We start from the raw sequence: 17417 nt of genomic DNA on the forward strand, positions 1-17417 counted from the left end.
GTGGACCTCATACAGTACAGAGAGTGAAATTTACACATTGAATGTAAAACCAGACACAAAAATCTGACCTCTGAGCGAGAAACTAAGCATAGCTTTAATATAGAAATAGCTTGTGTGTGTGCAGTGGCTCTGTTTGCTCTCATGCAGCATCAAACAGAAGAGCCACAGCCTCCCTGACGACCGGCTGCTGCTCCAAAACAGACTTTGCCTCCATGAGCGAGCATCCGGTCATCAGACAAACCAACGCCACAGGGACCACCTGCACATAGAGACAGACACTGTAGTACAGCTTCCTCCATCACCTATCCCATGCACATCACTGCCTTCTTACCTGGCTCCTGGTCCTGGCAACCAGTGTGTGTGAGATTATGTCACAGGATGCAATGTCCACTGACACCTCATCCACTTGGTAGATAGCCTTCAAAAGAGCCTCCTCACACTGGGATTCAGGACGAGCAGAAAGCCTCTGAAGGGTGTATGTGTATAGGTGTATTTATTTGTTTAATATGAAGCATCACTATATGAGTTCATGTAAGAAACTACACTAAGTTGTTTTTCATCACATTAATACAAACTAACCGATGTAGTACAGAACATCTGGGTCCAACAGAGCACAATTACTGAGTGGCAAATGGAAAATGTAGCAATATCCATAAATTCATAGTCAAAGACATAAAGTCAAATGGTTTAATTTTATACCTGAAGCAAACAAGTGGCTCTGTGGTACAGTTTGCTGTTGGTGACCTGCACATCGATCATGTGGTTCTGGTAAATCTTCCCCTTTAGAATGTGAGCGCCAGTGCTCACAGCGTTCAGCACCAGCTTAGTGGACAGCTCCCACTGCTGAGTGACGAGGACAAATATGAGAGTAAAGGTAATTCATTCTGCAGCGATTCACTGTGTGTGTGTGTGTGTGTGTGTGTGTGTGTGTGTGTGTGTGTGTGTGTGTGTGTGTGTGTGTGTGTGTTGTACCTTGTGAAGTATTTGCTCAGAAGCAAGTGACGACCAAGTGAATTGTACCACAGATAAACACAGGCTGCTGATGTCATCCTGTCAAATAATGATGGATGGATGATGAAAGGTATCCAGATAGACGGACGGATGAACAGATAGGCACCTGTAATACGGAAGCTCCATCTCCATCAGTGTGATGATACACAGCGTGGAGGTTACACGTCTTTTCTCTCACTCTTCTTGCCAATGTCACCACCTCACTGATATCGTCTGTGGGGAGAAGCTTTTAGGACACGTGCTGATTTCATCTGGGTGGACTCAAAACATGAACAGAAACGTTGTCTCACCCGAGTGTGTGTAGAAAAGTACAACAGTGTCCCTGTCGTTCAAATCAGGCAGAACGAAGCGCAGGAAATCATCATGTGCTATGTCAAACCCAGGGCCCTGCAAGATACACATTGATAGAACAAAGCATGTTATTTCTACAGAAAACTACAGCAGGCGGTTCAAGTTTATAACTGATCACCAACTGCAGGATCCGTCCACAGATATGACTGACCTCTAACCTTTGGCCTTGTCATTGCTCAGACTAAAACCCAGCACAGCAGGCTCAGACAGTAATTACTCACCACATGTGGGAATGTAGAGCCTGAGCCTGCAGGTGGATCCAGTGGTGAGGAGCTAATTAAAAAACCTGACCAGTAATGTAATGAAACCGATTAGAGCTGATTAATTGAATGTTGGTGTTAAGTACAAGTGTTTTTAGTAAAGCAGGTGCAGCAGGGTGCATTAATCCTGCTCTGGGTGAATCTGCATGAGACTCAATACATTATTTTAAAATGAGAGCTGGAATGTTCTTTTAATTGGACTTTTCACACATGTAAATATTTTGTGAGTGTTTTTAGATTTCTTAAAAGTCTGTAGCTCCCATGCTCTGAGTATCAATGCTATTAATACTGCTCCATCAGATCAGAGCAGCCAGTTTGTCATTGTTACACACAATGAAACGGTGAAACGCAAAAGAAAGCATTTGTTCCCCTTCACAATTATTAATTCATCTACATTTATCCATTTTAATTAAACAGATGTTGATTAACTCACCAGTGAAGTTAGTGGCCCGTCATTGTTGTTCAGCTCCCTGTAGCCTCCGCTGATGAAGCCTCGCACATCTTTGTAGGCTGAGACACACACACACACACACACACACACACACACACACACACACACACACACACACACACACACACACACACACACACACACACACACACAGTGTCTTCTGGATGGCTCAGTGGAGAACATCTTGTTTACTCTTCTAACATCTGTCTCTCTTAGACAGTTCTAGCTACAGTAACTTCTGTGATTTGTTCCTCCAACGTTTTCCTTCATGGACGACACTGCTCCTTATGCTTGGTCTTCAACTTGTAACCAGGCATCTCAAGGATCATTTTTACTGTGGTGTATGTTGTGGTTGGCCACTGGTTTCTTGGGGCTTTTGTAGTGAGGCCGACATGTCTCCGCCCATGTGTCCTGCCTCACGTCTTAGTGTGATGTGTTTCTTAAAAGAAATCCCAGGCCCCACCTTACACATATATAGTGTATATTCTAGTGCAGACTGGCTTATATCATATATCTTATTTATTCACTGCTTTGCTAATGAGTGCACAGCACTTACCGGCTCCGAATGTGGGGTTACACTCGCTGGCATCGATCAGGCCCAGAAGAGCCAGTGAGGCCCATCCCAAGTAACACACAGACCTCCCGCACCGCAAACTGAAGCACATAGAACTCATGGAATTCAGAATTAGCTCCAATGGGACAACTTTACACATTAATAAAACATCTTGGGAAATGTCATTGAAAAAAATCATGGATGCAGTAAAACGCTTCACCTCTGTCCTGCTTCTTCCACCAGTTTACTAATCCCCGAGCTCTGAGCATAGGTAGCATCCACAGTGGTTTTGTATGTCCTCATGTGCTGCAGGATGCCGCTGTTGGAAAAGCACATTTTTTTCGATAAGTTTGTAATGTACAACCTTTTATACCATATACAAAATGTCTAAAAACACAGGATTTTCTTTCTTTCCTTTCTTTCATGCAATAACCTCTAGAGGTCAGCAAGACACAACAGTTATGCTCCTGTTACTTCGCTATTATAGACACATTCTGTCAGGATGTCAGCTTAAAATGAAGAACAGGAGGTAAATAGTCTAATAGGAAAGCGAATGAATGCCTTCTTCTGTAGCCACATTATCACTAACGATGCTGCTCGTACACGTGGGAGTACGGCCACATGAACAGATGCCTGCTAATGCGAAAAGCATGTCCGACACACACACAGATCGCTCACGCAGACATCAGAGACACTTGGCTGCATATTGGTCAACACAAACAAGCACTTAAGAAGCTGAATGTTGATCCTCTGGGTGCACGGACACGGTGCTGCCATGTTCCCTCAGGTCAGGGCTGAGGATCAGTGCAGATGGAATGCAGGTTTACTAGGATCTACTGTCAGGTACAGCGTATGTGTGTATTTGTCTCTATGTTACTATTTATATATTATATCTACTGAATATTGTTAGTATCGAAGGAGAGCTGTCAGGCAAAGATGCTCTGTGATATAAAACAGATTTTTTAAAAGCAGCAGGACGTCAGGTCCACTCATCTGCTCTGTATCTGGATTTAATAAAGTATTTATCCACTTAGGAACCATGCATGAGACACAGTGCTGTGCATGCAGCCAGTCCTACTTGTGCGTCACGGGTGCGGCTGAGAAGGCGGCAGCGTGCGCCGCAGACAACACGACCTCCAGGAGAACCTTGGTGGCGCTGCCTCCCTTCATCCTGGAGGAGCCGCTGATGGCTTCCGGCTGAACAGACGCACACAGTCACAGTCGCACGGCTTTCTCACAACCGATTTTTCATACTTGACCCAAATACAAACCGCAGCTACTGACTAAGACCAAGTGATGATGGGTACCCCGACTGCCGGGTTGATGACGAAGGCCATTTGCCTTTCAGAGAGCTGCTGCATCCTCTGCACCACACTGTGGAAAGTGAACGAGCAGCCTGGTATTGCCTCGTTCCTGTGCATGTAAAAAATATACTTTTAATGTTAAAAACCCAAGAGGACATCTTTTACCTACACATCCATGCGGATGAGAGACTGTAAACACTCACACACCTGGCCTGATGTGCAGGATTGAAGCCGATGAGCACCGGCGTGTAAACCTCAGGCCTCTGTAAGCAGAAGTCCAACTGAGCTGCCACAAAAGGAGCCTGGAGACCGGAAATCAAACACGCACACACCTGAGGTTGGACCTGGTGTAACTCTTTATCCTACACACTGTTCAGATGGTGGCTCATGTGACTTACAGAGAGTCCACAGGAAATACCGATGAACAACACCCGCTTCTTTCCCTCACACACCTGCAGGGCATCAACAGCATACACTCATAAGGTGGTAAGAACACACACACACACACGCACGCACGCACGCACGCACGCACGCACGCACGCACGCACGCACGCACGCACGCACGCACGCACGCACACACACACACACACACACACACACACACACACACACACACACACACACACACACACACACACACCTTCTTCAGACTGAGCTCGCCCAGTCTGGGATCGTCTTCAGGAGCTTCTTGGGAGGAAAACAGTGCTCTGATGAAATGAGAGAGAAGTAAACTTTGGGTTTGCATTTATAAAATCCCACACATGAAAAGGTGGAGTCCTACCGGTCCCCTCCTGCAATGATGTATGAATATACTGGACTCTGCTTCAGTCTTCTCAGCTCTGCGTTGAAGCTCGACTAAAAGACACAACACGCACAAAACATGCAGCGGTTGAAGGATGCTTTATAGCAGTTACTTCATGTTGCAGCTGTTACCGTGGTGATGAAAGCCAGTCGACCAGACGTCCCACAGCCGCTCACTACAACCAGGCTGTGCTCAGGATCCTGTGACAGCAAACACAGACTGACCTCAGACCTGACCTCCAAACGGAGACAAAGACTCAGACCTCACCTTCAGAATCAGCTCCACCCTCTTCGCCACCGCCTTCATGCTTTTCACCACTTCGTCACTCAAAAGTCGCTGAAAACGTGCAGTATGTTACGATTTGGTCCAAACGAGACCTGACAGAGACACTTGACCCTCTGCTCAACACTCACGGCTGCTGGCATTTACCTGGTAGGCGCCAGCTGCTGCTTCCTGGAACATCTGCCCATCGCACGCCTCCAACATCTTCACTATGGAGGATGCTGAGGCGCGGTCGATGTCGCGCGTCAGGGGGTTCGACTTCTCCGAAACAGGAAGCGTGGGTTCATAGTCTGGAGACTAAGACACAAAATAACAACACCAATAGTCACAATACTCACAGCTACAGCAAATGGCTCAGATTTCAGTCCTCATGCTGAGAGAAGCTAACCAGCTGACGGCTGCAGGTGCAGCATGAGATTCAAAAACTATTCCCATACGACGAACTGTCGTTACCTCCCATTCATGGAGAGTGGACCCCTCCATTGTGCCGTCTGCTCCGACAAACCCAGTTTGTGTCTCCCTGTTGTCTGTAAGGATTTAAAATGAAACCCATAAAGCACTTTGCTTTATCTGTAGTGACAAAGTTCACGTCTGGACCTTTGAGACTGAGGCGTCACGGATTTTCCTCTAACACATAAAGGCCCAGAGTAACAACATAGTAGGAACAACACAGAACAGCAACAGTTTGTGCTGTTCCACAGCACAAATGAATGAATACGGAGCTCACACGGGAAATTCAGCATGAGACAGATTGTATTTTATGTTAATTATCCCTGATCCTAGCTCCGAGCCTGTTGGCTCGCAGTAAATAAAGCGCTCCATCGGTGGAATTAGCGCCGTCTTTTGGAAGCAGGCTATTAACCTACAGTGCAGCGCGGCTCCGACTGCTTCTCTCAGCAGCGTATTTACACCCGAGCAGATTGTGGCGTCTGATACATTTCCTCACGTTCCGTGGACTCGCTCACACCGCGTCTCGCTCCTCCAAACTCCCACCGCGCTTTCCCAGAAGCTGCTCAGTGACACAGCAGCTCTGGAGATTATTTTTAACCACACAACGCAAGACTGATGTTATTTCTCCTCGCGCATCCTCGTCTGATTAGCGCAAACAAGACCAATTTGCTCACTCTGTTGCCTGTGACTCTGCTGAGTCATAACTCAACACCCAGTCCTACACAGAGTTCAGAAGAACTACTTGTTACTGGCTCACGCTGGTCAGATGTTCAGTGTTCACCTGTCTGAGTCGATCCACTGCCACGTTTCAGTCTTTACTGATCTGCAAATACAGTTCTCAGCTTCTATTTTTGGTAGAAATTATATATAAATACGCTTCGTCTGCTTCTTTTAAACCCTTTCCAGTGGTCAGTTTGGGCAGTCTGGCCATTTTCTGTGACCACAGCTGGAAACAGTGAAAGACAGACGAATAACTGGAGCCATCGCCTTTGAGGAAGGCAGGATAAACATGCTGAGTGTGTGGGAGCTGCTAATGACTCAGCAAGTGTTAAAAAAACACCAAGAAAAAGTCGAACTTGATGGAAGTTGCTCAAAAGCATTTCTGTCATTGGAGTTTTGGGGAAAACCAGAATTTCTTACACCAAACAGACGAGGTCACGCTGGTGTTGATCACGTCTGACGTGCTGCATATGTTATGTGTTTGTGCTGCTGCTTCATCTAACTAAAATCTAATTAAATCGAAGCGATCAAGTGAGATGCATGTTTGATTTGTTTTAATTTGATAGATGACAGAAAACGGTCCAGGTTCTTATTTTAAATACTGAAACTATTATATTTAAAAGTCCTAAAGGTTGACTGGTTGACCGGAGCTGAGTCATCACTTAACCTGCAGCATCATCCTTTTATCCCAGTGACAGCAGATGATGAAGAGGCAGAGTTTCACAGGACATCATGGCAGCCTTCATGCTCATCATCATCATCATCATCATCATCATCATCATCATCATCATCATCATCATCATCATCATCATCATCATCATCATCATCATCATCATCATCATCATCATCATCATCATCATCATCGTCATCCTGGCTCTGTTCCTGGTTTTGACTTTCAAACCAATACAGCAGCTCTTTAAAAACGCCTGCTTTAGCTCAGCCTGTGTGTCTGTGCCGACTCAAAGCGACAAAGAAGCCCTGCTGCATTTTTTACAAGCTGAACTCGCTGCCACCGGTGACGCGGCTGCAGCCTCTTCCCACCGCGCCTCAACTCCTTTATCAGTAATGAACTGCTTTGCTGTTGTCGTTGCTCAGCGTTTCTGAGAGCTACTGTTTCAGCGCAGTTTGGACAAAGCCACTACACTCTTTTACATCCTACTCATTCTCAGCCTATTTCCTTTTTTTTTTAGAAAATCCCTCCCAAAGGAGCAAGAAAGTCATCAACTCTTAAGCACTTCCCCTCAAAATCAATCATAAAAGCCTGGAAGAGAAAATGGTTGGTTCATTCACGCTGGAGCAGGAAGGAGACGTCCTTTGTGCTGTTTTCAGCTCCGCACTCGTTTTCTGTCTGACATGAATCAACTTCAAACAAACTCATTTAAAGCTCCGTTAATGAAGGTGACTTATACATCAAATCTGTTTCCTCTCCTCAGCAGTGGTTCTTATGAAGATTCACACATTTTGCTGCTGCACCATTTCATTCATTAATTAATGACTGAAGACAGTGGGCTGCGCATTGGACTTGAGTTTTACATTGTGGCATCTGATGAATTTGCCACTTTTGGTCTTCAAATTCCTTTCTGTGTGGAAGTTCCATGTTCTCCCCGTGTCTCTGTGCGTGTCCTCCAGGTTCTCTGGTTTCCAACAGTCCAAAAATGTGCACTTGGTTAGAACTGTTTCGTCCATAGGTGTGAGTGACAGCGGTTGTCTGTGTATATGGTGTATGTGACGTCATCTGGGTTTTTTTTCCTGTCAGATTCTGTTTGGACGGTTTTCCTTCCCAGTCCTTATTCCTGCTGTGCTCACGTTATCTTCAGTTGTGTGGTCTCTGTGTGGAGCCAAATAAAGCTCCAGTTACACAAACTCTCTATCCTTGTTTGCCTCGTTTGCTTTTACGTCTCGTCTCTGAACTCTGGGCAGAGCTGCACACACGTTGGCACCAGAGAAGCTTCACCAGCGTCACATTTGTCTTGTCTAATTACATCTACACCGTATCTCGCTTCGTCCCCACTCACGGCCAGATTAAAAGTCTCATTTTGTGGCTTCCAGATTCCTATCAACTCACACACACGGCCGCTGTTTTGATCTTTCGAGGTTTACTGCTGATCCAGGAGCTGCCGCTGCCTTCGCTGTTTTATCTTGAACAGCGTGACCAAATCACCAGCTCACAAGAAGCATTTGATCTCGTGTCCTCTGGCGCTTTTGCTAATTCATTTGGATAAATACTGTAAAGTGGAGGGTGCAGCTGCAGTTGCAACTTTTGAACTCTTTTATGCCAGTGACGTATGAAATGAGACTTTTTTACTGCACATGTTTTATTTTTGGATAACCTGAGTTTGTTCAGGTGTTGCTTAGTGTGAGTAGATCTAACCTTGACTTTGTCTGAGCGTTTCTCATTGCACTTTCTGTATGCGTCTCTGCTGACACATGTATCTGCAGGTGTTCCAGTCATTCATCTGTGCATTTCTCTCAGATCTGCTGTAATTAGTCTTAAGTCAAGGTGACAGGGAAAGTAGCCCACACTCGGAGCTGAGGCTGAATACCTCCAGCCTGGCTGTCACTCACTCGGATTGTCTCACGCTGACACACAAACGCACGCAAACGCACACACCGTTTTACCACCATCTACTCCCCCTGTCCTTCAGCTGCACAATCATGGTCGCCATGACAACGGAAAGGCTAATCTCCAATGGACAGAGACAGGGAGAAAGTGCTCGCACATCAACATGTTTCTGGGAATGAGTGTAAAGTGTCTAAGTGTGTGTGTGTATATTGATTGTCGTACTGTATAGACACATTGTGAATAAAATAATACCATGGTTACATTATGTGAAGACTTGATTTTAGAGTGAATGTTAGAATCAGGTTCAGGTTATGTAATGTTAGGAATGGGGCTGCATTATTTTAATGATTGTCCTTACAGCTACAGAAAGACGCACATGTGTGTGTGTGTGTGTGTGTGTGTGTGTGTGTGTGTGTGTTTGGATTGTGCAGTAAGTGTCTGAAATGGTGGACTTTAACATAATTCAATGAAAATGGTGGCTGTATTTATATTAAAGTGGTATCATTAGAGAAACAGAATAAAGAAATACAGAATGTGCCTTTTAAAATACTCCCTCATTTAACCCCGTCTTTTTTATTAGATTCCTTCCTGACCAGCAGCATTCCCAGTAATTCCTCTGACCATAACTAACATGTTCGACACACCCTTTTTCATTTCTGTAGCAATTCCTCAACCTTTGACTTATCCTCTCACTGTCTTCATCCTAAATCCAGCCCTCCTCCTGTTCCAGCCTTTGGGTCTCACGCACACAGCGTCCTGCAGCGTCTCGCGTCCCTAAATCCTCCCTCTCTGACTCCCTGCTGGATCACACGGACATATGTTCCTGCTGATTAGGCTGCAGGGAGCGAGGAGTCAGCCCACTTGTGGGATGATGAGGGAAAGATGACAGAGTGAATGGCTGGAAGAAGAAGAGGTAACGGTTGGTGGGTGAACTGGGTGAAATCCTATTTGTCCTCTTTCTGCTGAGGAAACTTGCTGTTTTCGCTGGACAACGACCGCCCTGTTCTCTCGCAGCGCGGTGGGCGACCGCACGACGCTCTGTACTTCGTCGCGTGTGCACGCGCGCGTACCCGCGTGCAGATGTGGATTCGGGGTTTGGAGTCGTTATCCGGTAGAGGGCGGAGTGAGAGTGCGAGAGAGAACGCGGAGAGCGGGTAAACGGGAGCTGCGGTAACGAGCAGAGCGGCGCGGACGGCGGCTGCAGCGGATGCCGGGTCGCACGAGCGGCGGGAGTCCGGGTCCGGTGCTTGACTGAGGGGGGAGGATTTGTCACGCGCCGCGGTCGGGGAGGAGAGGCTCGTGTCCGGTGCACGCGCCCCTACGCACACACAGGTCCACACACACTCACTCAAACGTCTTAAGAGCGGTGGGAGATGCATTACGTCATAGCCTCCCGTCGCCCTAGATGACCGCGCGCGCAGGACGGGATGATGCAGGGCTTCTGGACTAGAGCTACGACGGAGTCCCCCGCTGCCGCCGCGCGCGAGCGCCCAGCGGCGTTGGCTCGAGCCGTCGGGGAGGAACAGGAGCCGCAGTCGCGCGGCCGCCGGCTCTGATGGCTCCTCGCGCCCCGGGCGGGAAAGAGACACAGCAGTCGCCGCGGCGCGAGAGGGAAGGAGGCAGCAGGTATCTGGGAAGTGACGTGGCATCCGCGCCCCGCGAGAAAGCACCACGGTGCGGTTGTCGTGCGTTTCACAGGAGGGCAGGAGCGGGAAGGGGAACATGGCCGCGCAGTCGGACGGCGGCAAAGCCGGGGTCGGGTGCGGCGGCGGCTTCGCCCAGCTGTACGACGTTGACGCCGAGGAGCCCCTGGACTCTGCCGCGATCCACATCTGCCAGTGCTGCCGCTCGTCCGCCTGCTACTGGGGCTGCCGCTCCGCCTGCCTCGGCTCGCTGCTCGGCGGGGGGCAGCCCGTCGGAGGGGCCGGCGTGCGCGAGACTCACTGCCCGCCTCGGGAGCAGCTGTGGCTGGACTGCCTCTGGATCGTCCTCGCCCTCCTCGTGTTCTTCTGGGACGTCGGCACGGACCTGTGCCTGGCGCTGGACTACTACCAGCGGCAGGACTACCTCTGGTTCGGCCTCACGCTCTTCTTCGTGCTGGTGCCTTCGGTCCTGGTGCAGATTCTGAGCTTCCGCTGGTTCGTGCAGGACTACACGGGCGGGGGGCTGGGGGAGGTGGAGGGGCTGACGAAGCGGGGCGCGGTGGCGCTGGGCTGCCTGTACCCCGGCAGGGACCGCCTGCAGCTGGCCACCATCTGGCTGTGGCAGGCCACCATTCACATCCTGCAGCTGGGACAAGTGTGGAGGTAGGAGACAGACAGACAAAAAAAAAAAAAACACACAAAGTCCTCACTCATCAGCAACCGCTTCTCTACAAACTCCTCTAACGCACACTTACTGTAGCGCTGCTAATGGGTGGAGGCATGTCCACTCAGTGAAGGCAGAGGAGAGGAAAGCGTGCTTCAGGCTGACAGGCAGGAAATGGAAAGACCCTCCATGACCTTCTGCTTCAGTTGGTATCTGGCAGCGATAGAGGGAGATTCATTCAGACGTTCAGAGAGGCAATGGTCCTGCTTCCACAGACACGTGTAACTTTTTGGGCTTTGTATTCATTCTTGGGTGACCTTATGAAAAAGTTAACTCACCCAAAGTCTCAAAGAGTTTAAAAGGGCAAAACGTGAGGCTGCAGGTCACAGTTACTAACAGCCGCAGAGAAGTGTGTGCGGTCCCGAAACTGCGTTCAGCACCACGGACAGCGACTCAGTCAGGCTTATTCACAGAGTCACAGATCAGCGCGTGTGCGCGTTTATTCAAACATGTGTGTGTGAGCGCGTGCAGCCGCTCGTGTCAGCGTGTGTGACCAGTGGAAAAACGGTGTCACGGCTCTGCCCATGAGTGTCAGCAGGCGTGGAGAGTACAAAGACAAGAAGCATCTGTGCTCCTGGCAGAGCCCTCTCCCTCTCGCTATGCCACTCTGTCTGTCACACACACACACACACACACACACACACACACACACACACACACACACACACACACACACACACACACACACACACACACACACACACACAGTTTGACAAGAGTAGCTGCTAACTGTGGTGCTAAAAGCGCTGGCAGAGATACATAGAGACACACATACAGTACTGTACACACTGTTTTGCTCAAGAGCACACAGCTTTCTTTTGGAACTCTGGGTTCTTTTTCTTGCTCTTTGCTTCATGTGCGTGTAGCGTAGACAGCACGAGCAGCAACACATATACCGTAGAGGGGTGCGCTAGCTGGTCTACAGCCTCTTAGCTTTCTATACAAGGACACTCTCCCTCCCCATCCCTCAGTCCGGGAAGACTCCTTAATGGTGTCCACTTGCCTCTGGGCGGGAGGCAGGGAGAGAGTGATGAATGAGTGTGTATATGTGCTACTCAGCTCCTCTGGTTCAGTGTCTCTGTGTTTGTAGGGTTAAACCAACCCCCACACATTTAAACGCACACATCACTCCTGCACCTCCAGCCACCCCACCCGGTGATCACCCCCCCTCAGTTTGCACAATGGACTGCCCCACCTGGAGGACACGGAGGAGAAGGAGCAAGGAGAAGAAGAATGGCTGGGAATGGGGGGTAGTTTGTAGCTGAGGAAATGGTACAACCTGATTGAGACAGATTAGAGCAATGGAGAGGCTGTGGAGAGAGGGAGGGAGGCTTCACAGGCACAATGGAAGTAGAGTGGGGGGAGGACAGGAAGGAGACAGGAAAGAGGGTAGAAGGAAATGGAGAAGTGAGAGTGGTGGGGAGGCAGCGCTACTGTATTTGTTGCATGTGGTGTGAAACATGATATTAAACAGCTGCCAGGGCTCTTCAACCCCTGACCTGAATGTAAATGAGAGCAGTCCCAGTTTACAGATGTTTTTCTAAAGCCAGGCAAATCACGCTGCTTCGCTACCCGTCATTGTTCTTGAGTCAAGGACAAACAGCATGTTGGCGTTTGCATCTTATTTTGAAGCTACACAGTCCATAGTTTAGCTTTAAATGACCTGCGTGGAAACAAACACGCACATGACGTGAAGGCGTCCTCTTATGGGTGCTGCAATATTTATGCTACGTGAATCAGGCGTGTATGTTCCAAACGAGATGGCTGCAACGGCCGCACACGCATGATGAAGCAGCGCGAGCACGCACACGCATGCAGCGACGTACGTATACACACACACACACACACACACACACACACACACACACACACACACACACACACACACACACACACACACACACACACGATTTCCCTGAGGCAGTTTTAATTGAAATCACTGCCCACATCCCACCCACGCCTACTGTAGTGTAACAGTTCTAGAAATCGACTCTATGTATGGATCACAATCATGTCACGGCTGTTTGTTTACAACCAGCTCACATTAGAGACCAGTAAACACAGTATTTATAGCTTATGTTAATGTATTTTCATATAATGTTCCTGTGAGACATGCTCAGTTTACCCAGTGGCTACAGGTTTGAGTCTTGGTGCTGGTGGGAGGGTGCGAGTACTCCTTACGATCTAGCATTCCCATAATATTTGTTGGATGGTAATAAATTGCTTGTGAGATTTGATCAGAACTGACTAAATTGTGTATGTATTAAAAATTTAGTAAAATTCGCACTGAGCGGTCAGAAAAACTACAGTATATTTTGATGAAATTTAAAAATTTAATGAATCGCGAATCTCTTGAATCAAACAAGATGTGACATTGTTTTATCATTACAATATGCATGAAGACATCACAGAATTGTTTTTATTAATTATTCATCACATGACTCTTTGATTTGTTGCTGTGTTTAAACATGTAACTATAGTTTTATTAGTCTAACTACTGTAACTAAAAACAAAGATGATCTGAATTCAGTCATATATGATGAGTCCTTTTGAAGAGTTAGACATAGCATGTGAATGATGTATATTATAGTATATGATTGTTATTAATTAGCATTCATACCCCCTGCAGGTACATCAGGACGCTTTACCTAGGTGTGATGTCACGGCGGCAGAAGGAACACCAGCGGCGCTGGTACTGGGCCATGATGTTCGAGTACGCAGACGTCAACATGCTGCGGCTGCTGGAGACCTTCCTGGAGTCCGCTCCCCAGCTGGTTCTGCAGCTCTGCATCATGATCCAGGAGAACCGGGCTGAGACGCTGCAGTGTGAGTGGACCACAGATCCCGTGGCTTCAACGCAACGCCGTGTTTTCATACGGCCCACAAAGCACGAACAAATCAGCCGCACAAACAGTAATTAGCCACTTACGCACACGGTGCTCTGTAATTTGAGGCTGCAGATGGTGCTGCTGTTGGATTTTCACACAGTGTCTTTTGTTCAGGTAGTGTCAGAAAAAAACAGGCACGATCGGAGGACGTGATAGCTAAAGTCCACCAGCCTCCTCCTCCTTAATCATCCAGGATATGCATCATCCAGGCGGCCGCCCACTGGTGTTATTCATCCCCATCACGCCACACTTTTGGGACACCTTTCACTTTAATGCAGATATGTGACTAGTACAGGGGGCGGATGCACACATCAGCTGAGGCATTAAAGTCAACTTTGTATTTGAGACTGATTGTTTGACTCTGAACATGAGCAGCTAACTCATCCACCTCGCTTCACTTCGTCCACCCTTTGACTCATCTGTACTCTTCCCCTGTAGGCATCTCCTCCCTTGCCTCCCTCCTGTCTCTCGCCTGGGTTCTGGCCTCCTACCACAAACTGCTGCGGGACTCTCGCGACGACCAGCGCAGCATGAGCTACCGCGGCGCGCTGCTGCACCTCTTCTGGCGCCTCTTCACCATCTCGTCCCGCGTCCTCTCGCTCGCCCTCTTCGCCTCCCTCTTCCACATCTATTTCGGCATCTTCGTGGTGGTCCACTGGTGCGCCATGGCCTTCTGGGTGGTGCACGGAGGCACCGACTTCTGCATGTCCAAGTGGGAGGAGGTGCTCTTCAACATGGTGGTTGGCATCGTCTACATCTTCTGCTGGTTTAACGTGAAGGAGGGACGCACGCGCTACAGAATGGTGGCGTACTACACTGTGGTTCTGGCCGAGAACACCATCCTCACTGGGCTGTGGTGAGTGGGTTCAAGTAGCTCAGGTGTCATTAGTATTGTCTTTGACTCTGGGCTCCTCCCTGGGGAGAATACAGCCCGCTTCTTTTAACGCTGACTTAATCTGAGCCCGTCTGTCCTGCAGGTATGCGTACAGGGACCCCCTGCTGACCGACTCCTACGCCGTCCCAGCCCTGTGTAGCGTCTACCTGACGTTTGCGGGGGGCGTCCTGGTGATGCTGCTTTACTACGGCTTCCTGCACCCTGCCACCGCCCATCTCCAGCCGAGCCCCGCCTCCTCCTGCTGCGCCCAGCTGCTCTGGGGCCTGCCCCTTCCTCCGTCGGCCCCGCCCACCGCCCCGCCCACCCCGGCTCACATGCCCAAGTCTCAGACGGAGGAGGACGTGGCCGAGACATGCCTCCCCGTCTTTCAGGTGAGGTCGGCGCCCCCGCCGTGCAAGTCGGACGGGCCGCTGATAAAAATCGACATGCCCAGGAAGCGGTACCCAGCCTGGGACGCCCACTACGTAGACAGGCGCCTGCGGAGGACTATAAACATCCTGCAGTACATAACGCCGGCCGCCGTGGGCATACGCTACCGCGACGGCCCCCTACTGTACGAACTGTTGCAGTACGAGTCCTCACTTTGACACACAAACACGTCAGGACACATAAGCACATAAAAAGACGTATATTCACCTGGATGTTTAGATTGTAGAGAAGACCTAGAAACACATTCACACTTGCTATAAGCACACAGACACAAAGCAATCTGTTCCACTTTGAAGCACACTCACACTCCATGTGGTCATATACGACCTGTAAGTCACTTGGCCACGACTCAACAAGCTGCTTCGGCGCGAGTCCATCTCTTCTCGCCTCTGTCTCTCTCTATTCCTCGCCATCTAATAGCTCTTCATTTGATTTCACCCCTTTAATTTCCTGCGTCCGTGCTCCTCTGTGAAGAGAAAAAACAAAACAACCAAAAAAAAAAAAAGAAAACGGGCACTAGAGTCTTTGACCACTGCATGCTGTTCACGTCGCGTGGCTTACACGTTCATGGGTTTCAGTAGAATAAAAAGACACAAAGAAAGAACAAGTGTCACCTTTACTAAAAGGAGTTTGTGAACTTGATGTTGTTAGTCTAGTCTAAAGGTAGTGTAAATACTTTTTGTACAGAAGGGACATTTTTATGTACTTCAAGGACAAAACGGTTGGAGATGAGGTTGTTGTTTTTTGGGGTTAACAAAGTTAAAGAAGAGAAGCAGAGCATGATGGGAAAGATGGAGTCAGAGGGTAGTGTCATCAAACATTCAAACGTCTCTTATTTGACAAAATCAAACCACTGTATGCAGCCAAAGTTGATTAGATTAAGATTTATTAAACCCCTTCCCAGGACCAAGAAGTCTTAACAGAAACGGTTCAGGGGAGTTATATTCTGTGACTACTTGTTGGCCTTTTTAGCTTTTTCATGTTTATGCTGACCTATGCTGTAGCTTTGAATTTAACAACGGCTTAAAAGTGTCTCAACTTAACTTGGAAAGAAAAATGAAGAAAATTAGAATCAGCCTTTGTTAATAGTTAAAGATAATCACAAGCACAAGGTGTTTATTCCTCTTACCTCTTTGAAACCAGGCTACAGCTGATTAGCTGAATCAATGTAATTGTGGGCCAGTTTTCCAACACTTATCATAAGCAGATTGATGATTGTATAGTATATACAAAGTATAAAAGCAGACCACTAAAAGTTTGAATCTATTTTTACATAGTATGAATGTTCCCAGCACACAGAAAGGGACACAGTGAAGCACATGTGTTGTTCTGACTGGTCTCCATCATTTCCATCACTTTGCTCAGAGCTTGTGGGAGGTTTCTTTTTAAAAATGTCTGCACCTGGTGTTGCTTTACAAAAGGAACCATGTTGGTGTTTTGCTTGATCTGGCTAGACAATGTCAGAAATGACAAATCACAAATGCAAATGCAGGACTAATTATTTTTAATCTACTACATTTCTCTGTGTAATGTCTTAATCATGTGGGTCCCACGCTAACAGGGTGCTGCCACTGAAGCCGATATAAAACAGTTTGGGACTTCAATCGTCACAACCCTCCCGATGACTTGTCTTCTCTTGTACCGTGTCCAACATCAACTCCTCCAAAGCCGCCCACGGCTGAGCTGTGATTTATGGCTCATTACTTATTTTTTTGTTTGTTTATTCCTCTGATCCAAGCTGTTACGTTGGCAGTCGACAACAAATGAGTTACGATATCAGTCATCGGTCGACAGGAACATTGCTCCTGAAGTCTAATGTCGCGAGGGGGCTGCCTTAACACCGCGGGTTACAACAGGGGTAGAGCGGCTGGAACCCGGCCACGAGCCATTTCTGACAGTGCCGTTACAAAAGACGAACACAGACACACACTTCTTGTTTCTGCTGCTGTCCAGGATGAGCAGTTGAAACAGAAAGGACATGAATAGTGTTAAAAGGGATAATTTAACATGTTTTTTGTTTTGGTCTCTTAGGATCTAAAGAATGTTTGAGCTAAAATCATTAATCAGGTGACGATTTTCAGCTTCTTAAAT

At 48.1% G+C, this 17417-nt stretch overlaps 2 protein-coding genes across 2 annotated transcripts; one reads left to right on the forward strand and one right to left on the reverse strand.

The window, feature by feature from the left end:
- Positions 1-76: 76 nt before the first annotated feature.
- gckr (glucokinase (hexokinase 4) regulator) lies at positions 77-9574 on the reverse strand. The gene is made up of 19 exons (XM_029142635.3): positions 5468-9574; positions 5162-5311; positions 5000-5068; positions 4864-4932; positions 4712-4785; positions 4571-4637; positions 4329-4382; positions 4138-4232; positions 3934-4039; positions 3705-3823; positions 2847-2945; positions 2630-2727; positions 2056-2132; positions 1302-1398; positions 1118-1224; positions 973-1050; positions 700-843; positions 332-466; positions 77-259 (listed from the first exon to the last, which is right to left on the reverse strand). Exons 1-19 carry the CDS (start codon positions 5495-5497, stop codon positions 140-142), a joined length of 1788 nt encoding a protein of 595 aa, XP_028998468.1. The 5' UTR covers positions 5498-9574; the 3' UTR covers positions 77-139.
- A 103-nt stretch (positions 9575-9677) lies between these two features.
- xkr6a (XK, Kell blood group complex subunit-related family, member 6a) lies at positions 9678-15839 on the forward strand. Its single transcript, XM_029142638.3, has 4 exons — positions 9678-11053; positions 13744-13940; positions 14441-14858; positions 14980-15839. The coding sequence occupies exons 1-4, from the start codon at positions 10470-10472 to the stop codon at positions 15482-15484; spliced, it is 1704 nt and encodes a 567-aa protein (XP_028998471.1). The 5' UTR covers positions 9678-10469; the 3' UTR covers positions 15485-15839.
- The last annotated feature ends 1578 nt before the right edge of the window (positions 15840-17417 follow it).

The sequence above is a fragment of the Betta splendens genome, chromosome 2 (assembly GCF_900634795.4).
Source record: "Betta splendens chromosome 2, fBetSpl5.4, whole genome shotgun sequence".
Lineage (NCBI taxonomy): Eukaryota > Metazoa > Chordata > Actinopteri > Anabantiformes > Osphronemidae > Betta > Betta splendens.